General features: G+C 48.8%; 1 protein-coding gene across 1 annotated transcript in view; it reads right to left on the bottom strand.

Moving 5' to 3' along the window:
- The window catches only part of LOC141192402 (uncharacterized), a 101,359-nt gene that overhangs the window by 65,924 nt on the left and 9,897 nt on the right, over nt 1–25,538 (bottom strand). Inside the window, exon 4 of the mRNA XM_073661920.1 lies at nt 12,119–12,209. Coding sequence (XP_073518021.1) covers nt 12,119–12,209 — 91 coding nt within the window. The remainder of the gene's footprint in view (nt 1–12,118; nt 12,210–25,538) is intronic.

Genomic DNA, 25,538 nt, shown 5'->3' with positions numbered 1-25,538 from the left:
CAATGAACTCAGCTCACCTCATGCACGTCACTGACAGCATGGGAAAATTATCCTGCGCTTGCCATCAGCGCAGGAGAATTCTCTCACGCTTACCGCATGCGCAGGAGAATTTTCCCACGCTGTCAGTGACGTGCATGAGGTGAGCTGAGTTCATTGTACATGACCTCGGCTCATCTGGATGCCGTCACAGCCAGACACTGAGGAGCGCAAGCATGCCTGCGCTTCTCAGTGTCTGCGGCATGACAAGCTGGATGGCAGCTTTCTGCAGCGATCCAGCCTGTCATCTCGATGTAGCAGAGCTGGAACTATCCTGGGAACCATGGAAAGGTAAGGATGATGTTGGTTTATTATTTTACTTTTATTGCAGGAGATCGTTGGCTTCAGCTGGAATGGGCGATACAGTAAGTATGGTTTAATTTAGAACAATAAAGAATTGTGTCTTTATTTCAATTAAAGGACTTTATTCTGGGTGTCTGTGTTTTTTTTTAACTTTGACTATGGGGTTAGTAATGGGGGTGTCTTATAGACGCCTCTCCATTACAAACCTGGGCTTGATGTCAGCTGACATTATAAGCTGACATCAACCCCAGCCCTATTACCCCACTGCCACCGCTACAGGGCAAATACATACACTATAAAAAATCCATCGTAATGTAGGACCGACACGGTCCGTTCTGTGAGAATCACAATAGCTCAGTGGCCATGTGCACTATCATTAAGTGACCCACCTACCCATACTAGAGTCCAAGTAAATGTACGAGCATAGAAGTTAAAGTTGTCCAGGGAAATAATACTGGTCTATGGTAAACAGTTCATTGAATAGTCACCAAATAGTTAGGCATCAAACTATCCACAAGAGATAGATGTATGGACAATTAATTCATACATGGACACAGGACCTTATGGTGTGGGAGCACACAGAAGGGCCACACGTCCACCCCAACGCGCTGCCTTCTTCAGGTGGCGTAAAGCATCTCAGGAGGTGTGTCTCTTTAAATGATAGCCCAGCCAATGGGTGAAGATGGGAGGACCATGGGTGACGCATGTAGCGTCGCGGTTGCTGGGTCGACCCGTGACGTCAGTGTCAAGCGGCGGATCACGCGGAAGTCACGTGGGCCCATGTGACTCCGCAGGTCCTTGCAGGTAGACGCCGAAGACCACGGGGCGCTGTGCCAGCCCGCGAAGCGCATGCGTACTGGTCCTATCAGCCCCAAACACTATCCCAGTGCTCAAAGAATGCAATGCATAACCACATAAACGGCATACCCCCCCAATGTTACATGTCACCTTTACCACAACTCATACAATGCGATCTGAAGGTCAGTTTAGCAATACATTTAGATCTGGATAGTAATACATTATCATATACAACGCAATATATCAGATATGTTATAATTAATAGAAAAGTTTCATACATTAACCAACCCAATGACAACATGTACATACTTTATAATGTCTTCATTCACATAAATATAGATAGTTAACATATCAGTGTACAGACAATAGCTCACATATAGTAAAATTGACATACATCACAACCACTACAGTCCTCACATCTAAACCATCCATACATGTAAAGCAGTCACTATGGGGTCCAAAATATATATATAGGCTTGCACTACATCCCACAAGAATGTAAGTGTCCCTATAGGGGAACGTGTGTGCACCCACCAATATAGACAAAATATAATGGACAGGAGGTGTCCACGCTGGGCACTACAAAACCCCAAATGAGTCCGTACATGGCCCGACCTGGACACCCCCTGCACTACATAAGACACATGGCCAAACTGCAATGGATAAGCTCTCATACAATGGGTACAAAAAAATCACAGTATCAACGGGTCAGGAAACCAATCGATGCACAGTAAGGCACTTGTCATTCCTGGATCAAGTGAATTTTCCTCTCCACCCATGGTCGAATATAAAGGGCATCAGAAGAGATGTAACTAGGCCACATCCATCCCAAGAAGATTTAGCAACAAATATAGATGGATACACGCTGTGAAAAATAAAATCAAAATTAAGAACAATTTAAAAACAATATAGATGTATGTTGCAGGCAGAGAGCGATCAGAGAAAAGGGAGAAAATTGAGGTTCTCGTTCAATCCATTTGGATGTACCGTACCTAAATTCCAAATCCATCGTGACCCTAATTGAGCTAAACGCTGACTACGTTTTCCTCCACGAATTCTATACTTAAGTGAATCAATCCCTCTAATATTTAATAGGGAACTATCACAGCCATGACATAGCTTGAAGTGTCTTGGTATTGTCCTGAGTGTGGAAGTGTCCACGCAGTCGGTGGCTGCCAAAATACCCAACACATTTTCCCTTACTCTCACTTTCAGTTGGTGCGTAGTTAGGCCAATATAAATTAGTCCACAAGGACAAGTGGCATAATAGATGACATAGCGTGAGGTACAGGTGATGAGGCTCCTGATTCCATATATCTTAGTGCCAGCTGCATTAGTGAAAGTATTCACTCTTTCCACATTAGGGCAGGCAACACATCGACCGCAAGGAAAACTTCCACACACAGGACTTGAGGCACCCAAAATTGTAGTCACGGATTCAGTCTGGTAATGACTATGTATTAATTGGTCCCGTAGATTTTTGGAGCGACGTACAGTGATAGATGGACGATCAGGAAGAATTTTTGACAGTGTGGGATCTGTCAATAAAATTGGCCACGCCTTGGTCAAGCATTCCCTCGTACGTCCAAACTGCCCATTGTAATTTGTTATAAATCTCACTTTGTCCTCTATCTTGGGGCTCTTTTTTTATATAATAATTCATGTCGACTAGAGTATTTGGCACGATGATATGCTCTTTTTACCATGCGTTTGCTGTAGCCCCTCTCGTAGAATCTATTTTTCAGGTCTTCTGACTGTCTAACAAATTCTATGTCATCAGAGCAAATCCTAAGCAAAGGTAGGAATTGGCCTGTTGGTACAGCCTGAATCATATGAGGGGGATGAGAGGATGTCGCATGGAGTATAATATTTGTGGAAATGTCTTTCCTATAGATACTAGTCTGTAAGAAATTATTTCGATCCCTGGTAAGGGTCACATCTAAGAAATTAATTACATTTCTATCCCACGTATATGTGACACCCCAGGGGTCTGGTTGTCACAGTGATAGAGATATTACGTCTGAGAGCAGGTGGGAGGTCCTTTGGTCAGGGATCCTGTGCATGCCACACCTCCTGCCCAGCCTTGGGAGGGGAAGAACTTCCCCTGTATAAACCCGGGGCTGAGGCAGAGTTAGTGAGTCCAGGAAGAGTAGAGACAAGAGCAGCATAGGAAGCAGCAGAGTCACAAGGAGTCAGGGGCTGGCAGCTAAAGAGCTCGCCCTGACTAAGAAGATTCTTTACCGGACCCGGAGTCCGAGGCTGTGGGGACTAACTTCTACCCAGCAGCAGAATCCGTCAGGCAGGGGATTTCAGGTCCCCTGGCCCAGAAGCCCGAAGGCCCGGTCACACGCGTGGGACCAGCACCGCCATCGTGGAGCGGAAGCCATTAGAAGGCCCCGAGTCACCGGCCATACGGGTGAGCACCACACGGTACACTCAGGGACGTGGGCTACTTACATCAGCTTCTAGCAAGGTAGCCAGAAGAGTACAGTCAGCTTGGGAGGCCTACAACTACGCCTGGCCAGGGGAGATCCCATCTGCTCAAGGACTGACCAGGCCCCGTTCGCTAGCAAGTACTCCGGGAGGGTCTATCGTTGTTACCAGTAAAGACCCTGAACGCTACCATACCGTCTCTGAGTGGTTCCTGCTACCCCCATCATCCACGTCGGCTGCCCTGAGGCCATACCCCTCCCGTTGGGGGTTATACTATCACGCTGCACCATCCTTCCACCGGCCTCAGCGGTCTGCCCTGCAGCAGCAGCCCCCTGGCTGCATTCAACGGGTGGCGTAGTCATCAACCGTTTTCTACCGCTAACAGACTGCCGTCCAGTTTGACTCCCTGGGCACGGACCGGGTCACCGCCACGAGACTACAACCCTAAACAGATCCGGCTCCGGGTAAGCTCCCGCGTGCGCAACGCAGCGCGACACAGGCCCAGGGGCGCGTCAACTTTGGCGTAGTCGGCAGGATCACGTGCCCGCAACCACCGGGTACTGCGTGCCTGAAAAGCAAAGACTGTTCAAACTTACCAGTGGTGAAGATTCCCGCCATCCGGCGCCATCTTCAGCCTTCTTCCCGCCATCGGTGAAGTTTCCCGCCATCCGGCGCCATCTTCAGCCTTCTTCCCGCCATCCGTGGAGTTTTCCCGCCATTGGACGCCATCTTGAGGACGCCGCGCGGGAAGAAGAGGGGCGTGGACTCCGAAAGCGCGCGAGAACTGAAGCCCCGCCTCACGTCCGGACGTTGCGTAAGGTCCTGGAAGGAGCCCAGCAGACGCCGACGTCACAGGAGCGCGACGGAAGGTCCTCAACCCTGACGATCCACTGCGGAGCCGCGGCCTACGGAAGAGGATCATCGCAAGGTAGGCCACGGTCCACTAGGGGGGAGGAAGATGTCGGATACGGAGGAGAGCTTCACTACCTCGACCCCCGCCAGCGCCACCGCTGCTGCAGTTATGCCCTTCACCATGCCATATATCCCGGGAGCAGCTTGGCTACCCCAGTACTCAGGGGAGTCACATACCCTGCATGACTTTAGAGAAAAGCTGGATAGCCTCTTCCAGGTGTACCCCCTCACAGAAGAGCAAAAAGTGAGCATCCTGGTGGCCCAACTAATCGGGGCAGCCAAAAGAGAAGTAAAATCTTGGCCACCTGGGAGGAGGACTGTCGCAGAGATACTAACCCGGCTGAGGGACACCTTCGATACCCGCACCTCAGCCGAGATCAAGCTTAGATTCTACGGGTGCAAGCAGCGAGCGCATGAGAGTATAAGGGACTATGCACTAAACCTACAAGAGGCCCTGAGGGCCATAAAGCAGACCGACCCTGATGGGGTGGGAAACGAGGACAGGCTGTTGACTGAACAATTTATAGAGGGTTTATATTGCAATGCCCACCGAACCCAGTTGCGGGCAATGGCCTTACAGGATCCCCATCTGGACTTTGCACAGTTCAAGGATAGAGCTATCCGGGTGCTCCGAGAACCAGCACCGGGTGGCGTTGTGACCCACAGGCGCCCAGCTATTACTTACCACCAGGAGGCGGCGCCCTTGTCGGCAGGGCCTGTGGGAGCTGATGCGCAGGCTTTGGACAATGACCCGGCTCCAGACCTACACCATCAGGTCCAAGAGCTAGTTAAGAGCGTTGCTGCGCTAACCCGAACTGTGCAGTCTTTACAGGTTTCCACTCCAGGGAAGATCCAGCTGGCATCCGGACCGGAGGACATCCCGTGGCGTCGACCAAGGAGGACCCCACTGGCCAGAGGAAGACCCAGTGACCGATACAGCGAGGACGGACGACCCATCTGCCGCCGCTGCAATCAACCCGGACATATGGAAAGGTACTGTTCTTTAAACGGGCACAACCTGGGGTAGAGGGCCAACCCCCAGGAAAAAGATCACCAGGCCCATCGAACTGGCGCGACAGATATGTGGGAGGACGTCCAGTCTTGCCTGTGGTACTGGATGGCATTCCCATGAGTGCCCTACTGGACACCGGGTCACAGGTCACCACCATCCCGTACGTGCTCTTCAAGCAGTACTGGAATGACTCGGATATTACCCGCTACCCTGACGACGACTTGAGTATCATCGCCAGCAATGGTCAGCCCGTGCCACAGATCGGATTTAAAGAGGTGACCATCAAAATTGGTAGAGTCGAACTGGCCGCACAGGGACTGATCATTGTAGACATTGACAAACATGAGAGTCACCCAAAGATAACTCTAGGAACTAATGTAATTGAAAATTGTCTTGCAGAGGTGATTTTCCTTTTACAGCAGGTTGCCAAGAATGCCAGCTCCGGCGAGCAGCGAGTGCTCCAGAAAGAGATCCGGGCACTGATGCAACGGCAACAAGTGGAACTCTCCGGCGGTGAGATTGGTAGCGTAAGAATGTGTGACCCTTTTCCTATTGCCATGCCCCCAAAAAGTGAAATGATGATTTGGTGCCGGGCAGCTATTGGTCTGAGAGGTAGAGATTACCAGGCAATGGTAGAACCAGTTTACTCAGATAGTAGGCCCACCATTTTGACAGCACGGGGGGTGGTCAATGTACGCCATGGGAGGGTGCCCGTTCGCATAATAAATATCGGGGAGAGGGAAGTGTACCTGCCCCGGTATGCCACGCTAGCCAAATTATATACCACTAATCAAAATTCTATACAATCTGTGGAACCCTTGCCTCCATCTCACCCGGAGGAAGGTAACGGCTCTAAGAAAGACATGGAGGACTGGTGTCAGCAACTACATCTGGGTACTGACTCCACTCCCTCACACCAGAAACAAGGAGTCTATCGGGTGGTTCAAGAGTATGAGAGAGTGTTTAGTAAACACCCGTTAGACTTCGGGCGAGTCAAGGGGGTAGAACACCGCATCCCCACGGGAGATCATCCTCCCATAAAAGAGAGGTATCGACCCGTACCCCCTGCACATTACCAACACGCCAAGGGGATGCTTAGAGACATGAAGGAGGCTGGGGTAATCCGGGATAGCTGTAGCCCCTGGGCAGCCCCACTAGTTTTAGTCAAAAAGAAAGACAACACCATGAGGATGTGTGTAGATTACCGGAAAATCAACCGTATCACACACAAGGATGCGTACCCCTTACCAAGGATAGAGGAGTCATTGGCTGCTTTAAGATCTGCTAACTTCTTCTCTACCTTGGATCTCACTAGCGGGTACTGGCAGGTTCCTGTAGCAGAGGCAGACCGGGAGAAGACTGCATTCACCACCCCGATGGGACTTAGTGAGTTCACCTGCATGCCGTTCGGACTCTGCAACGCCCCAGGAACCTTCCAACGATTAATGGAGTGCTGTCTGGGCCACAGAAACTTCGAGACGGTCCTGTTGTACCTGGACGATGTCATCGTATACTCCAAAACTTACGAGGACCACCTGAAACACCTGGCGGAGGTGTTCGAAGCTCTGGCGAGTTATGGCCTAAAGGTGAAACCCTCCAAGTGTCACCTCCTGAAACCAAAGGTGCAATACCTGGGACACGTGGTGAGCGCTGACGGAGTGGCTCCCGACCCCGATAAGATCACCGCAATTAAGGGATGGCCAAGCCCCTCCAGCGTAAAAGAAGTGCGGCAGTTCCTAGGGTTGGTAGGCTACTACCGAAGGTTTATTCCCGGTTTCACCAAAAAGGCAGCGCCTATGCAGGACCTCCTGATAGGCCAGTCCCGGAAGGCCAAGAACCAGAAGCCGCCCTTCAAATGGGAAGAGCTAGAAGAAGAGTCCTTCCGCCAGCTGAAGATGGCCCTCACGGGGGATGAAATCTTGGCGTACCCAGACTATAGCCAGCCCTTCATCCTCTACACCGACGCCAGTAACATCGGGCTAGGAGCCGTACTATCCCAGATTCAGCAGGGGAGAGAACGAGTGATCTCCTATGCCAGCCGAAAACTGCGACCCACCGAAAGGAACCCCGAGAATTACAGCTCATTTAAGCTAGAGTTCCTGGCCGTGGTATGGGCAGTCACCGAGCGCTTTAGGCATTACCTCGCTTCTTCCCGGTTCACCGTATACACGGATAACAACCCGTTGATACACCTGGACACGGCAAGACTCGGTGCCCTGGAGCAGAGGTGGATGGCCCGTCTGTCCAACTACGAGTTCACAATTAAATACCGGGCAGGGCGCTCCAATACCAACGCGGACGCCCTGTCCAGGATGCCCAACCTGCCGGACGGAGGAGAAGATCCGGAGGGACTGGAAGAAGTTGAACTCCCTGCGTTCCACCGTCATGGGACTATCCAGTATTCCCACCGGGTAAGGAGTAAGCAGGCTGCTACGTTGAACCCCTTACCTCACTACAACTGGGCGGAAACGCAAGACAGCGACCCTGCCGTCCGACTGGTGAAGGAGATGCTGACTCGCCCGGAGGCTAGCCTGGAATCAGACGCTCCAGAGGAAGCCAAACAACTATGGGCAGAGAAGAGTCGACTGTTCCTTTACAAGGGGAAGTTGTGCCGCAGAATGGTTAACTCCAGGACGCATGAACTACTCTGGCAAGTAGTGGTGCCACGAAGAGACGCAGCCATGGTGATGGAGGCATACCACGACGGAGCTGGACACTTCGGGTGGAAAAAGCTGGAGTTCCTGCTGCGCGAGCGGTTCCACTGGGTAGGCATGAGGGGAACCATCGAGAAGTGGTGCAGAGACTGTGGCCCGTGCAATCTGAGAAGGAAGGACCGGGCCAGCCAGAAGACTCCCCTGCAGTCCATCGTCACCCGGCAACCGTTGGAACTGGTGGCCTTGGATCATGTAAAACTGACCCCCAGCAGAAGTGGCTACGTCTACGCGTTAACCATCGTGGATCATTACTCCCGGTTTCTGGTTGTCGCCCCCGTCAAGGACTTAACGGCTCGAACAGCAGCTAGAGCCTTCCAGCAGCACTTTTGCCGCCCACACGGGTACCCGGACCAAGTGCTGACGGACCAGGGACCTGCCTTTGAAGCGGAGGTCTTCCAGGAATTCTGCAATCTGTATGGCTGCCGGAAGATAAGGACGACACCCTACCATCCGCAAACTAATGGACTTTGTGAGAAAATGAACCAGGTGGTAATGGATCTTCTAAAAACGTTGCCCCTGGAAGAACGCAGTCTGTGGCCTGAGAAGTTGCCCGATCTGGTGGACCTATACAACCACATCCCGGTAGGTTCCACCAGCTGTACCCCGGCTTACCTAATGAGGGCAAGACCTGGTAAGTTACCTGTTGACCTGGAAATGGGAGTCCTGACGCCCGAGGACACTTCACCAGAAACAGACTGGGACACAGAGAGGCAGCAGCAGTACCGGAAAGTACAGGAGAGCGTGGAGCGAAGTCTTTGTCAGGCTAGGGAAAGACAAGAGAAGACTTACAACCAGTATGCTCCCGCTGTTCCCCTGGTACCCGGAGAGCAGGTCTTGAAGAGGAAGAGACGGCTCCACAAGTTGGACGACCAGTGGGAGAAGGACCCGTACACCGTACTGCCCTCAAGCCACGAGAACCCGAAGGTCTGTACCATCAGTAAAGACGGAGGGGAAACCACAGCCATTGTATCCCGGGACCACCTGAAGAAGTGCCCCGAACAACTGAGGAACCCTGAGGAGGAACAGGAAGACCATCGACCCGTGGAAGAAAGGGAAGATATGGTTAGTACCGTGCTCGGGGACTTCCCTCGGTCTTGGACTCAAGTCAATGGTGCAGTTGTGGTACCCGTACTCACCTTCCTCCAACCATCATCCCAAGAACCTACGGAGCAACGGGTAGAGCTGGAAGAGCAGCCGGTCCAGGAGGCAGAAGACTCCACCCAAGCGGAACAGGAGAATCCACCCTCTGCTTATAGTGAGCCTGCCGTACCCCTAGTGAGACAAAGAGCCGGTAGACAGCTGCCCAGTTTACCCTTGACAGCTCCTACACCCTGTAGTTCAGGGCCAGACAGTCAGCTCCGTAGGTCCACTAGGGCCACTAGAGGCCAGTTACCCGCACGTTGGAGGATCTAAATGTTAAGTTGTTTTACAATGTTTACCTGTTTATTGTTGCTTGTGTGTAATTTTGTGTTTCTAGTTGTTTTTAGGAGTCTTCGGTGGATTTACCGGGAATCCTTTGTATATAGTTGGAGCGTAACCCAGGATGGACTAGAGACTGTTAAGGACTCGGGGTAGGACAGACCCCTACCTGGTTACGTCTCCCTGTGTTGGTGAAATGGACACCTTTGCTTTTCTTCAAAGACTGCACCCGGTTGCGGACATCCGTGACCATCTTATCGTGTTTCCTTATTGTATTTTATTGTTCTTTGATATACCTTGTTATACTTTTCAAAAAAAGTGTTTAGTCCCGGAGTACTAAATTTCACTAGGGGGGAGTGTGACACCCCAGGGGTCTGGTTGTCACAGTGATAGAGATATTACGTCTGAGAGCAGGTGGGAGGTCCTTTGGTCAGGGATCCTGTGCATGCCACACCTCCTGCCCAGCCTTGGGAGGGGAAGAACTTCCCCTGTATAAACCCGGGGCTGAGGCAGAGTTAGTGAGTCCAGGAAGAGTAGAGACAAGAGCAGCATAGGAAGCAGCAGAGTCACAAGGAGTCAGGGGCTGGCAGCTAAAGAGCTCGCCCTGACTAAGAAGATTCTTTACCGGACCCGGAGTCCGAGGCTGTGGGGACTAACTTCTACCCAGCAGCAGAATCCGTCAGGCAGGGGATTTCAGGTCCCCTGGCCCAGAAGCCCGAAGGCCCGGTCACACGCGTGGGACCAGCACCGCCATCGTGGAGCGGAAGCCATTAGAAGGCCCCGAGTCACCGGCCATACGGGTGAGCACCACACGGTACACTCAGGGACGTGGGCTACTTACATCAGCTTCTAGCAAGGTAGCCAGAAGAGTACAGTCAGCTTGGGAGGCCTACAACTACGCCTGGCCAGGGGAGATCCCATCTGCTCAAGGACTGACCAGGCCCCGTTCGCTAGCAAGTACTCCGGGAGGGTCTATCGTTGTTACCAGTAAAGACCCTGAACGCTACCATACCGTCTCTGAGTGGTTCCTGCTACCCCCATCATCCACGTCGGCTGCCCTGAGGCCATACCCCTCCCGTTGGGGGTTATACTATCACGCTGCACCATCCTTCCACCGGCCTCAGCGGTCTGCCCTGCAGCAGCAGCCCCCTGGCTGCATTCAACGGGTGGCGTAGTCATCAACCGTTTTCTACCGCTAACAGACTGCCGTCCAGTTTGACTCCCTGGGCACGGACCGGGTCACCGCCACGAGACTACAACCCTAAACAGATCCGGCTCCGGGTAAGCTCCCGCGTGCGCAACGCAGCGCGACACAGGCCCAGGGGCGCGTCATATATGTGATAAAAATGTTCATATCATTCTTATTGAAGGATTCCATGAACTCAAATAAAGCTTCAACAGTGCCCTGCCAGATCAGCAGGATGTCATCAATGTACCGCGTCCACAGAGGGACGCAGTCCATTGATGCCCGCCGATCCAGCAGGGAGAGGTCCCTCTCCCACAGCCCCAGGAAAAGATTAGCATAAGCCGGGGAAAATGCTGCCCCGATGGCAGTACCCTGGAGCCCAGTATTGCTAAACTGACCTTCAGATCGCATTGTATGAGTTGTGGTAAAGGTGACATGTAACATTGGGGGGTATGCCGTTTATGTGGTTATGCATTGCATTCTTTGAGCACTGGGATAGTGTTTGGGGCCGATAGGACCAGTACGCATGCGCTTCGCGGGCTGGCACAGCGCCCCGTGGTCTTTGGTGTCCACCTGCAAGGACCTGCGGAGTCACATGGGCCCACGTGACTTCCGCGTGATCCGCCGCATGACGCCGACGTCACGGGTCGACCTGGCAACCGCGACGCTACATGCGTCACCCATGGTCCTCCCATCGTCACCCATTGGCTGGGCTATCATTTAAAGAGACACACCGCCTGAGATGGTTTACGCCCCCTGAAGAAGGCAGGGCCGAAACGCACGTTGGGGTGGACGCGTGGCCCTTCTGTGAGCTCTCACACCATAAGGTCCTGTGTCCAGGTATGAATTAATTGTCCATACATCTATCTCTTGTGGATAGTTTGATGCCTAACTATTTGGTGACTATTCAATGAACTGTTTACCATAGACCAGTATTATTTTCCTGGACAACTTTAACTGCTATGCTCGTATATTTACTTGGACTCTAGTATGGCTAGGTGGGTCACTTAATGATAGTGCACATGGCCACTGAGCTGTTGTGATTCTCACAGAACGGACCGCGTCGGTCCTACATTACGATGGATTTTTTATAGTGTATGTATTTACACAATTTCTGTCAAGCATGTGTATTGCATTTTGCATTTTATATTTATACAATAAAATTTGTTTTTTATATTGAGAAACATTCTTTTGGGTGATCTTGATCGCTTTGTTCTTCTATGAGTCTACACGACCGATAAAGCAGCCACAGCCGGTGACTGGGAAGAATCTGTGACTTCTCTGCATTTAGTGGTCACTACTCACCTGGTCGGTTATATGTAGGAATCCCCTCTTTACACCACTCATCACCCCTCACATATGTCTCTGTAGTATTAATATGGGTCAGATCTTCACCCTGAAACAAATATTGTAAGAATCACAGACAGATGGAGAAGTCCCATCTATGATCAGCTCTAATCCTGCCATCTCCACCTTTCTCATTACACAAGTATAAAACATATAATACTGGTGGATAAAACAAGACTGAGCACAAGACCTTCACAGCCATCTACACATCATAGGGGAGATCTCATGACACCTTATCTCCATCTACCTGATGATCCTGAGGAACATTGGGATCTTCTTGTTTACAGTCCTGTGGAAGAAGAGGACGGGGACATCTCTCTGGTGTTGTCCTCTTACTGGATAGATCTGGAGGAAACACATACAGGGACTGAATTCATTCTTTACATACAGATAATTATAGGCCGTGTGTATTTAGTCCTGTCTATTACCTGGTGATGTGAGGGGCTGGGGAACCTCCATGACGTCCTTGTACAGATCTTTGTGTCCTTCTAAATACTCCCACTCTTCCATGGAGAAATAGACAGCGACATCCTGACACCTTATAGGAACCTGACACATACAATGATACCGTCATCCCCCGATCCCTTCATAGCGTTACTGTATAATGTCCCAGCATTCCCAGCAGTGTCACCTCTCCAGTCAGCAGCTCAATCATCTTGTAGGTGAGTTTTAGGATCTTCTGATCATTGATGTCCTCATGTATCAGGGGGTGAGGTGGAGGCTTTGTGATTTTGCTTAGGGGTCTTCCCCATCCCTCAAACACAGGGTCCTGATAGCGCTCACTAGAGGTTTTCTTCACTACTGTGTAATCCTGGTTATGGAGAGACACATTAATAAATCTCACTACAGACATTTCCAGAGTCCTCACCTCTCCAGTTCTGTCCATCTGTTATTCCCATAGATAAGAATGATGTAATGTGACGTCATCAGAATCCTGGAAGAGGATCTCTAGGGTGAGGTGTAATATCTTCTCTGCCATCTTGTCTCTGTCCATATCCATATTTGATGGGTAAATAAGGAAAATTCTCTTATATAGAAGATCTTCACTGAGAGGATCTGATATGGTAGAGACCTAAATGATAAGAAGATGAGCCTATGTAACATCATAAAAATCCTGTGTAATAATACAATTACTGGAGACAATGAGGGAAACATATGAGGAGATTTATTATTTTACAGTATTTAGTTTTCTTCTTTACATCTCGCCTCTTTTATGTACACTGGATTAGCAATACTGCAGGAGATATTCATTACACGACATGAGAAGTAATTACTTCATGATGAGGACGACATCTTCATCGTCTACTACGGCTCTAGAACCATAGTTATCCAGAGTCCGTCACTGACTACATCACCACCGGTCGTCTATATGAATGTTTCCCGTCTTCACCGGACTGAAATCTTCTATCACTTTAGATCTGATGTCTGATTCACACACAGAAGTTTGAGGCATTTATAAAGCTTATTTGTTTGCACAAACACCGAGGGCAGAAATGATTTGATACCAAAGTCTCCATGTACAGTGTTTTATGGGGTTTATTTCTGGCCTTAGGCTTTCCTATATTACAAGAGAAACACCAGAAAAAAGTAGATATTATTGGCATCAACAATTCTTGTAAAAAGAAAAGAACATGCAAAAACCAAAGAACACATTTTGTTATTTTTTAACACGTTAAACATTTGTTGTAAAAAAAAATGAACTCTTTTGGGCACCAGAACATAGATTTTCACTGCAGGGATGGCACAGGTGCGGCAGCAACAAAAACCCTGGTAGTTTAACGACTTGCTGCTGTCAAATGCAAACATGGCATCTAATAAGGTTTGACAGAATTCAACTAAATGCCTCTCCTCCCCCAAGTACTTGATTGTATGGGGCTACTTAGTTACTATGATACTTAAACGCCTAATAATGGTGTCTGGTCCTTCAATGTATGAAAGTCTACTATGCCGGACCAGAGACAGCTTCCAATAAGTTACCTTTTATCGCCCCCTATTCACATTAGACTAAAGTTGCATGAAAGCACTGATTTCGGGGGGGTTGGTCGACTATATCATTTGTTTGGGGGCCTTCCGACCTATGATGTCAGGGCAGAGAAGGATTTGGCATCCTGAATAGAGATGAGCGTTGTTCTACTCGAACTGTTCGCCAATCTCAAATTCGAGCTGTTTTGGGCGGTGTTCGAGCCGTTCGGCGAACACGAACAATTTGAGAAAAATTCGGCTGTTCGAGGTTATGTTCGATAACTGTTCGTGCACCAAAATCATAACTGGATTTTTTCTCAGTAATGATGAAAATTAATGTTAATACGCAGTTTGAGTGTACAGCGGGGCGGGGGGAGGGGCAGGGGATGGATCTCTGCAGGAATAATGAAGATCTCCATTTTTTTTTCTCTTTCCCGCATTTACAGTGGGGAGGTGCAATCTGTCAGCCTATCAGCAGCGCACACACGGAGCGAAGTGCTTTTTTTCACACAAGCAAGGGCATGTGTCATTGGCAGTGTATGTCACATGTCCTTGCCCTATAAGACCAAGCCATTTTCCCCGTCGCCACCATTTTCTCACTGCTGCAGCTGCGTGTTAGACGGCACCGCTGTTGCTGTGTGCGCTATACCTTGTTAATTTCAAGCCAATTTTCGCACAAATATACAGATAGCTTGGGAGTAGGGAATAGTTGTGATTGCAGTCCTTTTAAGGACTAGGTTACAGCATTTCCTACGACTTTTATCAGGCAGGTCTGTGCTCTTAAATAGATAGATTGTGGGAGTAAAGACTAATTGTAATTGGAGTCCTTTTCAGGACTAGGTTACATCAGTTCCTATCAGTTTTTGCCAGGCAGGTCTGTGCCAGTGCTGTGCAAGTTTTTTTCACAGCATTTGGCTGAATCTAGCAAAGCTAATCCTTTTTGGCCTATTGCAGAGTGTGTTAGTCAGTGGAGTAGCCTATCTGTGTTGCAAGATATACCACCTGTGTATAGAATACCAATTTTTTTACTGCACCTAGTGAAGTAAAATCTTTTGGGCATAGCATCATTCTATTAGTCCATCTATACTGACCTCCATCAGGTTGCAAATTAAAAATAATTTTTTTCTGCAACTAGCTCTGAAAAAATATTTGGGCTTCTAGCAGTGTGTGGGACTTGGTCTATTAGTCCATCTATACTGACCTCCATCAGGTTGCAAATTAAAAATAATTTTTTTCTTCATTTAGCTCTGAAAAAATATTTGGGCTTCTAGCAGTGTGTGGGACTTGGTCTATTAGTCCATCTATACTGACCTCCATCAGGTTGCAAATTAAAAATAATTTTTTTCTTCATTTAGCTCTGAAAAAATATTTGGGCTTCTAGCAGTGTGTGGGACTTGTTCTATTAGTCCTTCTATACTGACCTCCAGCAGGTTGCAAATTGAATATAATTTTTTTCTGCATCTAGCTCTGAAAAAATGGTTGGGCTTCTAGCGGTGTGTGGGACTTGGTCTATTAGTCCATCTATACTGACCTCCATCAGGTTGCAAATTAAAAATAATTTTTTTCTTCATTTAGCTCTGAAAAAATATTTGGGCTTCTAGCAGTGTGTGGGACTTGTTCTATTAGTCCTTCTATACTGACCTCCAGCAGGTTGCAAATTGAATATAATTTTTTTCTGCATCTAGCTCTGAAAAAATGGTTGGGCTTCTAGCGGTGTGTGGGACTTGGTCTATTAGTCCATCTATACTGACCTCCATCAGGTTGCAAATTAAAAATAATTTTTTTCTGCATCTAGCTCTGAAAAAATATTTGGGCTTCTAGCAGTGTGTGGGACTTGGTCTATTAGTCCATCTATACTGACCTCCATCAGGTTGCAAATTAAAAATATTTTTTTTCTGCATCTAGCTCTGAAAAAATATTTGGGCTTCTAGCGGTGTGTGGGACTTGGTCTATTAGTCCATCTATACTGACCTCCATCAGGTTGCAAATTAAAAATAATTTTTTTCTGCATCTAGCTCTGAAAAAATATTTGGGCTTCTAGCAGTGTGTGGGACTATTTGTATTAGTCCATCTATACTGACCTCCATCAAGTTGCAAATTCAAAATAATTTTTTTCTGCATCTAACCCAGCCAATAGTTTTGGCCTAATACCACAGTTTGGCCACTCAGCTCTGCTCGGTTACCATCCATTGTTTTTTTGTGCAAACAACTCCAGAGTTGTGAATTAGTTAACCACCAAAATGAGTGGAAAAAGGCCTGCTGCTGGTGGAAAGGGGAATAGGCGTGTTGGGAAGGGGAAAAAAGGTTGTGTCCGTGGGGTAGGTGTTAAAGCAACAGTAACATCTGCAGAAGAAAGACCATCTTCCAGACAAAGTAAAATGTCTACTTCTTTTAGCGGACAATGTGATAAGATCCCTTTCTTACGGCCACGCCAATCGCTACAAATTCCAGATGAGGCACAAAAACAGCAGGTGCTTCAACGGATATCAAGTGCTCCTTTAAGTGGGCTCTCCTCCACATCAACTTCAACATCACAAATACTCCAGTCCTCAAAGGTGTCACCCAAATCGCACTTGCTTCCTCACAGCTCCCAAATCTCCAGCTGCCCGTCTGAGTATGAGGTAGAACAGATGGTTGAGACTGCAGAGCTGTTTACTCATACTATAGCCTGGGAATCAGAGGTCGACTCCAGCGCTTCTGTGAATCCAGACGAGGAAATGATCTGCACTGATGCCCAGAATCTTTATGAGTCGGATCCAGGACCAGACGCAGAAGGTTCTGACCATAATGTAGACCCTCGTTCCCAAACTGTAACTCCTGTTGGTGGAGACAATGAGGAAGACGATGATGAGACTCAAATACCTGATTGGAGCGACAACTTTAGTTTTTTGTCAGGGCAGGAACAGGTTGGCTCTGAGGACGACGGGTGTGATAACGCACAGGGTGATGATGATGAGGTTGGAGATCCCACTTACTGTCAACCCACAGTCAGCCAAGAGATGAGGTCAGCAGAGGAGGTGGAGGAAGATGCTAGTGACGACGAGGTCAGGTTGCGCCTTCCTGGACAGAGACGTAGTACTGGAAGCACGTCAACAACTGCATCTTCAAACACAACTCTGCCTCTCACCACAAGTCGTGGTGGCTCTTTAGGTCGCATGGGTGCTAAGCCTTGCATAGCCTGGGCATTTTTTCAGATCGATAAAGATGACCCAACTCGTGTTATCTGTAACATTTGTCAGCAAAAGCTAAGTAGAGGCCAAAAAATACATAGTTTGAGTACTTCATGCATGAACCGGCACATGGACATGAAGCATAAGTTGCAGTGGGAAGCTCAGTGTGCTACAATGCGGCCTAGCCGGCCGGGCCAACCACCGTCTGCCATATCTTGTGCATCCGCGGCCTCTTCATCCTCTGTGACTGGGGAGACAGCAGTCACACCTGTTTTGGGGCGCAGACCTGCCACCTCTTTACCCGCAACAGCCAGCGTGATTGGCAGGTCATCATTTTCTTTGGAGGTGGTAACACCAGCTGGTGTTGAGCGCTGTCCGACATCGATAGCACCACCTTTGGATCAAGGCAACCTAACATGTCCACCTGCATCTTCCTCACAGACCGGCAGTTTGCCGGGGACACCCTTATCAACCCCGTCTAAGCACAATAGCCAGCCCTCGGTCCCTCAGATGTGGACAAGTAAAAGACCATTTCCTCCTAGCCATGAGAAAACTAAGAGGTTGAATTTCACCATCTGCAAGCTCTTGGCTACAGAAATGCTGCCTTTCCGCCTGGTGGACACAGAGGATTTTCGAGACCTTATGTCCGTCGCAGTGCCCCAGTACCAGATGCCCAGTCGGCACTACTTCTCAAAGAAAGGTGTGCCTGCGCTCCACCAGCATGTCGCACACAACATCACCGCTTCTTTGAGAAACTCTGTGTGTGACAGGGTGCATTTCACCACAGACACTTGGACGAGTAGGCATGGACAGGGGCGTTACATGTCGCTGACTGGGCACTGGGTAACTATGGTGACAGCAGGACAAGGAGCTGTTGTCCAAGTCTTGCCGTCCCCACGAGTTGTGCGTCAATCGTCTTTATGTCAAAGTTCCTCCACTGCTTCTGCCTCCTCAACCTCCTCTCAGTCTTCCACCTGCACCCAAAGCCTGTCTGGTCATGCCACAAGCTTTCTAACTGCGCAGAAGGGATCCTGCACACCTCCTTACTATGCTGGCAGTAGGGCTCAACGTCATCAGGCGGATTTTACTTTGAAATGTCTGGGAAATGTGAGTCACACAGCTGAGGAGTTGTGGTCAGCTCTGGAGAACCAATTTCATGAATGGTTGTCTCCACTGGACCTGAAACCAGGGAAGGCCGTGTGCGACAATGCTGCAAACCTGGGTGCGGCCCTTCGCCGGGGCAATGTCACACACGTGCCTTGTATGGCTCACGTGTTGAACCTGGTTGTCCAGCAATTTTTAGCCCACTATCCCAGACTAGATGGCCTTCTGCAGAGGGCACGGTCGCTGTGTGCTCACTTCCGCCGTTCGCATCCCGCAGCTCAGCGACTTACATCTCTACAGAAGTCGTTGGGCCTGCCACTTCACCGGCTAAAATGCGATGTGCCTACCCGGTGGAATTGAACTCTGCACATGTTGCAGCGACTGTGGCAGCACCGACAAGCCCTGGTGCAATACGTTCTGACTTATAGCCTGGGCCAACGAGATCCAGAGGTGGGGCAAATCACGCTGGAGGAGTGGTCTCAGATCAGGGACCTATGCACCCTTCTGCACAGTTTTGAAATGGCGACAAAGATGTTTAGTGCTGACGATGCCATTATCAGCATGACTATTCCGGTGATTTACATGCTGGAGCACATGTTAAACAGAATTCGGAGTCAGGTGGTGGCACAAGAGGAGGTGGAGGAAGTAGAGGAGGAGGAGTTGTATGCGGAAGGGCTAACATCTGCAAGGTCCAGACGGTCGGCAGCACCAAGGCGGCAGGCATGTGAGGGTGGGGGAGATGGTTTTACCAGGGCGCATGGTAGCAGCCAAACTAGTGAGGAAGGTGCAGGAGCCCAGGAAGAAGTGGAGGACGAACTGATGGAAGACTCATCAGATGAGGGAGACCTTGATCACATTTCTGTTGTGCGAGGTTGGGGGGAGAGGACAGAGGAAGGAAGCATGATTGTTACCTCGCCACCAACACAACAGGGACTTGGTGCTCCTGGATGCGCAACACACATGAGTGCCTTCTTGCTGCACTACCTGCAACATGACCCTCGAATTGTGAGAATTAGAAATAATCCTGACTACTGGGTTGCCACACTGTTAGATCCCCGGTACAAAAGTAAATTTGCAGAAATTATTCCTGCCATAGAAAGGGATGCACGCATGCAGGAGTATCAGCAGAGACTGTTGCAGAATCTTACATGTGTTTTTCCACAAAACACAAGTGGCGCACGTAGTGAATCTCACAGTTCCAACTTGCCAACCGTGGGACCGTCAAGTGTTCAGCACTCAAACCGTAACAGAACCACAGTATATGCTGGTAACATCAATTTTGCGGAATCATTTCACCACTTTTTTAGCCCATCCTTTGCAAGGCCACAGGAGACAAGAAGTCTGACACATAGTCAACGCCTAGAGACGATGGTACAGGAGTATCTCCAAGTAAACATTGAAGCCATGACTGTGTCACTGGACCCTTGCTCTTTTTGGGCTTCCAATCTGGATAAATGGCCGGAGCTAGCCACTTACGCCTTGGAGATCTTGTCATGCCCCGCAGCCAGCGTTCTGTCTGAATGTGTGTTCAGCGCTGCTGGTGGTGTGCTGACAGATAAGCGCACGCGGCTCTCCACTGATAATGTAGACAGACTCACGTTCATAAAGATGAACAAATCATGGATCCGAAACGACTTTTCTACCCCTGTGTCATCCTGGGGAGAGTAAAAGCTTGATGATTGGTTAAAATCACCCTACCAACCGTTTTAAGCTTTCAAATTACTAATCATGTTTATCTGTATCTTGGCTGGAAAATAATTTGGGCTTTGCAGCAGTGTGCAGCACTGATTCTATTAGGCCATCTATAATAAGCTCCACCAGATTTAAAATTACTAATCATGTTTATCTGTATCTTGACTGGAAAATAATTTGGGCTTTGTAGCAGTGTGCAGCACTGATCCTATTAGGCCATCTATACTAAGCTCCACCAGATTTAAAATTAATAATAATTTTTAGCTGCATCTAGCCCGGAAAATAATTTTGGGGCTCCGAGATGCGCAAGACACATAAGTGCCTTCTTGCTGCACTACCTGCAACATATTGTCAGAATTCGAAGTAATCATGACTACTGGGTTGCCACACTCTTAGATCCCCCAAACTTTTCGATCAACCTTTTCATTTTAATAAAGACCAAAAAAATTGTCATTTTTGAAATTATAAGCATTAGCAGGTTATTAGAAACTGAAATCAAACAGTTTTTATCTCAAAACTTTATTCTAGGTGATGTTACATTTTCACATAGGACCCCTTTTTCGAAAGGAGCTTCTGAACTCTCTCGTCCATTGAATTTGTCAGGTTTTGGATGGTTTCTGCTTCAATTGTTTTGCATGAGGACAGAATACCCTCCCAGAGCTGTTGCTTAGATGTGAACTGCCTCCCGCCATCATAGACACTCCTTTTGATGATGCTCCAGAGGTTCTGAATGGGGTAGAGGTCAGGGGAGCATGGGGGTCACACCATAAGTTTGTCCCCTTTTATGCCCATATCAGCCAGAGATGCAGATGTTTTATGTGCAGCATGAGATGGTGCATTATCATGCAAAAAAATGATCTTGCTGTGAAATACACGGTTCTTCTTCTTGAACCATGGCAGGAAGTGCTGTTTGAGAAAATCCACATACATTATGGAGTTCATCTTTAGCGCCTTCAGGGATCCTAAAGGGGCCGACAATCTCTCTCCCCATGATTCCAGCCCAAAACATTACTCCACCTCCTCCTTGTTGGCGCTGTAGCCGTGTTTGCGTGGGGTGTCCATCAACCAGCCATCCTCCACTCCATCCATCTGGACCATCGAGCGCTGCACGGCACTCATCCGTGAACAAAACAGTTTTGAAATCAGTCTTCATGTAATGTTTGGCCCACTGGAGCCGTTTCTGCTTGTGTGAAGTGGATAGAGGAGGTCGACAGGATGGCGTATGCACAGCTGCAAACCTCTGAAGGACCCTGCATCTTGTTGCTCGGGGGACGTTGGAGGCACCAGCAGCTTCAAAAACTTGTCTGCTGCTATGACAAGGCTTTTTTGCCGCTGCTCTTTTAACCTCACGTAATTGCCTGTAGGAAAGAGTCCTCAATTTGCCCTTATCAGCACGCACACGTGTGTACTGTGAATCAGCTACATACTTCTTGATTGCCAAGACACTTCATCCTGATCATCGCACAATGTTGATTGTAGTCATGCCTTGACCTAAACACTCCACAATTTGTTGCTTCTCAGCAGCCGACACATCCTTTTTCTTTCCCATTTTGGCAGAAAATGTAGGCTGCTTAATAATGTGAGACAGCCTTCTTAAGTAGTCTTGCCTTTCATTGGACACACCTGCCAAACTAATTAGCACAGGTGTCTGCAATTGCTTGCAGTGATATAAAGAGCCCTGACACACATCACCATCAATGAGTTTAACTGACAAACAAACAAATTCTTCCCTTATCACTCCTAAACACTTTTTGCATAATAATTTGGAACACAGTGTACATGTGCTTTTCCACAAAACACCAGCGGTTCACGTAGTGAATCTTACAGTTCTAACTTGCCAACCGTGGTCTGTATGGAGTTGTTCAATAAAGGGCCCAAAATTAAGATAACATAGATGGGAGAGGTCTCTATGAATAGGAATTCCTAAGTATTTGATACCCTGTGAGGGCCAGGCAAAGGGAAAGTTGGACTGGATGGAATCCTATATGGATTTGGGGAGGGAGACATCGAGGGCCTCAGACTTCGCTGCATTGATTTTAAAATTTGACCATGTAACAAAGTGATCTATTTCAGCCATAACAGCATGGATGGATATATGTGATTGAGTGATATATACTAGGACATCATCAGCAAATAGAGAGCACTTGTACTCGGTGCCTCCCACCTCAATCCACCTAATATTGGGGTTATGGCGAATTGATGAGAGCAGGTGCTCCGTCACTAGGATGTATAAGAGAGGGGACAGAGGACATCCCTGCCTTGTCCCATTGGTGATTGTGAAAGGTGATGAAAATGTTCTGACGCACCCCCTGGGCCTTGGGACACCCGGAGCCGGACCCTTTTTGGTGGATGCTGGTGGTTGTAGTCTTCGTGGCGGCGACCCGGTTCCGTGGCTCAGGGTGGTCAAACCAGTGGCGGAACTATTTATGTGGTTTTGATGTTTAAATGTCCGACTACGCCACCCGTGGATTGCGGTCAGAGTGAACCGCCGCTGCAGGGCAGACCGCTGAGGCTTGTGTTGTGGGTGCAGCAGAGCGTAGCATAACTCCCCACGGGAGGAGTATAGCCTCAGGGCAGTGTATGCGGAGGATGGGGGTGATGGTGCAGGGCAGCAGCAGTAACGACACGGAGTCAGTGATGCAGTCCAGGGCCTTTACTCACAGTTCTTATTATCCAGACCACGTCTGCAGTTAACGGCTGCCCACGTCGTACTGTGCTCACCAGGTGAGGGGCTCAGACAACTCCCAGATAACTTTGGAGCGCTTCACAGGACCCCCTTTGTGTGTCCTTTGTCTGGCCTTTCTTACCAACGCTTCTGTCTGGCTGCCTCGAGCCTCCTCTTGGTAAACTTGGCACCAGTTTCCCTGACCCTATGTGGTGCCTTCCTAGCGGGTGTAGCGAGGGGCTGCGCCACATAAAATGTCACAGCCTCCGGTTTCTAGCTGATGGTCGTTTCCCGCCTCCACTAGTTTCAGGGACCGGTCTCCCCCTTTGGCCTGACACCTCTACGCAGGTGGATTCGGGCGTGCGGTGACGACTCGCCCGTCCGCAACCCTGGGATCCCTTCGTTCCTCGTTCCTGGAGCCTTCTCCGCTCCTCTTCCTTCCTTCTCCCTCTTCCAGGCCTGGGCCTGTGTTACTAGGCCCGCCTCCGGAGCAGAGCTCATGCAGAGCCCCTGCTCCCTGTCACTTCTGCTCAGACTTCTCTGCACTGAACTAATATGGTGCCCACCTTTTATACTCCCTTATCAATGCACCCAGGAACTGCTTCCTCCCTGCTCCTGCACTACAGGGTTCCCCTTCCTCAGTGTTCCCTCCCCCCACTCCAGCCAGGGTCAGTGACTGTCGTGCCCATCTCAGGGGCATATTGGTCGCCCTGCCCCACGGCAATGTGGTGTAATGCATGCAGGTGTCGGGGTCCTGATCCACACTCCATCCTTACCTGACAGTGAGATGTCACACCTCTGGGTGAGGTGCAATACCTCTGTAGCAACCGAGCCCTCAGGGTGCTACAGTTCCATTTATCTTCAGCCTAGGTGACGTATTGTGATACAGGGCCGTGATTTTGGCTATAAAAGGGTCCCCTAGACCCCTACCCCAAGCTTTTTAAGAGAATCATATATGGCGTGCCAGGAGACTCTATGGAATGCTTTCTCAGCATCCAACGAGAGTATCTAATTACAAATTTTTAACTGCATCTAGCCCAGGAAATACTTTGTACCTAGTAGCAGTGTCTGCTAGTCAGCGGATTATCCCGGCTGTTAAGCAAGCTACACCACCTGTAGTTTGGACACTTAATTTTTTCAAAGGAAATGCTTCGGGACCACGGGATACTCAGTGAAGAGCATCAGGAGGCACCCCAAGGCATAGGGGCTGGGACTGGCAGTAGGATGCCTTGCGGTGGACAGCCGAGCTCGATCCTTATAAAAGCTTTTTAATTGCAGCGGCTTTAGTGGACGCTACTGGAGCTGGAATTACGCGGCTGCTGGCATGAGACTTGCCCTCCAATAGATCCTTGTAAATGGATTTAAAGTGTATTCATTCAAATTAGAGAGACAATTTAAATTAAAAAGCTTAGAGCTGCCTCCACCACAGGGGGGCTCGCTCGACCCACCAGCGGACAGGCACCAGTATTGGGAGAGGGGGGCTGGCCGTCAGGGTTCACCGCGGCTCTGGCACAAACCCGGCGACACGGAGGTGGCACGGGCAGGAGCGGACTGGCCGTGTCGGCTTCTCACTTTTTGGATTTTAGAAGGGCATGACATGCCTATATCTGTGTCTCCCCCTCCTTTTACTCCTCCACCTCTTTTATTTTCGCATGACTATATGTACTTGTCACTTTTCCATGTGTTAGTTATGTCTTCTGAGCAGTTTGTCAGCTTTTGGACACCTTTGAAGGTGTTTTCTATGTGTTTCTATGTGTTTTTGTTTGCCTGCCATTGGTTTTAACGGTGTTCGAAGGTGTTCGACGAACAGTTCGACGAACAGTTCGGCGAACACACGGGTGTTCGACGAACCGAACCGAACTCGAACACTACGGGGGTGGCTCAAAACTAATCCTGAATTTCAGAGACTAATCCTTTTGCTCTTCCTGTAGAGGAGTCTGCAGCCGACTCTATTATACAGACCATAGGAAATTTGAACATTTGTGTGTATAGGGGAGTTATGAGAGATAGCCGTCTGCCAAATGACCATTCAGCAAACACTTATCTCATGTGTATGGGGTCGTTAATATTACACTGACAGGCAGTTGTTATAGCAGAAGATGAGGCGCCTCAAGTCAAAAGCCCCATCTATGCTATATAAGTCTGAAAGTTACTTTAGGTCAAAAGAAAAACACCAGCTATGAATGTTCCTTCTTGAATCAATAATGCGTCCTTGCCAGTCATCAGAATGTATCTGATTTAATGTGTCTAATTCAATGTGTCCGATTGAATGTTTCAACACAAGCACGAGAATAGAAGTTAGTCTTTGTGTGCTAAAATTATATAATCAAACCATATATGGTAAATCCGTTTCCTGCCTTCAGGGTGGATATAAAACCTATGCTTTGTAATAAAGTTTAGAGCTTGTTTGACACACATCCTGTCCTGTGTCTCACTCTCCGATATCGTAATCCAAAGGATAGAAGACTCAGAATGCAGTGACCACAGCTGGCGCCTCGAACAGGGACCTTGAGTTAATCTACCCAAGGGTGCTCGACCGGTCCGAGACGTGGGACGAGTGAAGCTCTCTGTTGGTGATATATACAGCGCTGAGGTAAGAATAACTGTTATATTCTACCTAATTATATCACTGCATAGAAGAGACTCCCTCACCCCCGAGCGGTCGGCTCCCAGGTAATTCAACAGATTGTTGTCTGGCTCAGGTCCCTTTGAACCAGTAGAATCTCCCTCAGATAAATTGACAGTCCTGCCTTCTATCCTTTGGAGAATTTAAGAATGAAAGTAT

The sequence above is a fragment of the Phyllobates terribilis genome, unplaced genomic scaffold (genome assembly GCF_046119375.1).
Source record: "Phyllobates terribilis strain yellow unplaced genomic scaffold, ASM4611937v1 Scaffold_60__1_contigs__length_8166268, whole genome shotgun sequence".
Lineage (NCBI taxonomy): Eukaryota > Metazoa > Chordata > Amphibia > Anura > Dendrobatidae > Phyllobates > Phyllobates terribilis.
The sequence above is the reverse complement of the archived record's forward strand: the minus strand, read 5'-3'. Positions and strand labels throughout refer to the sequence as shown.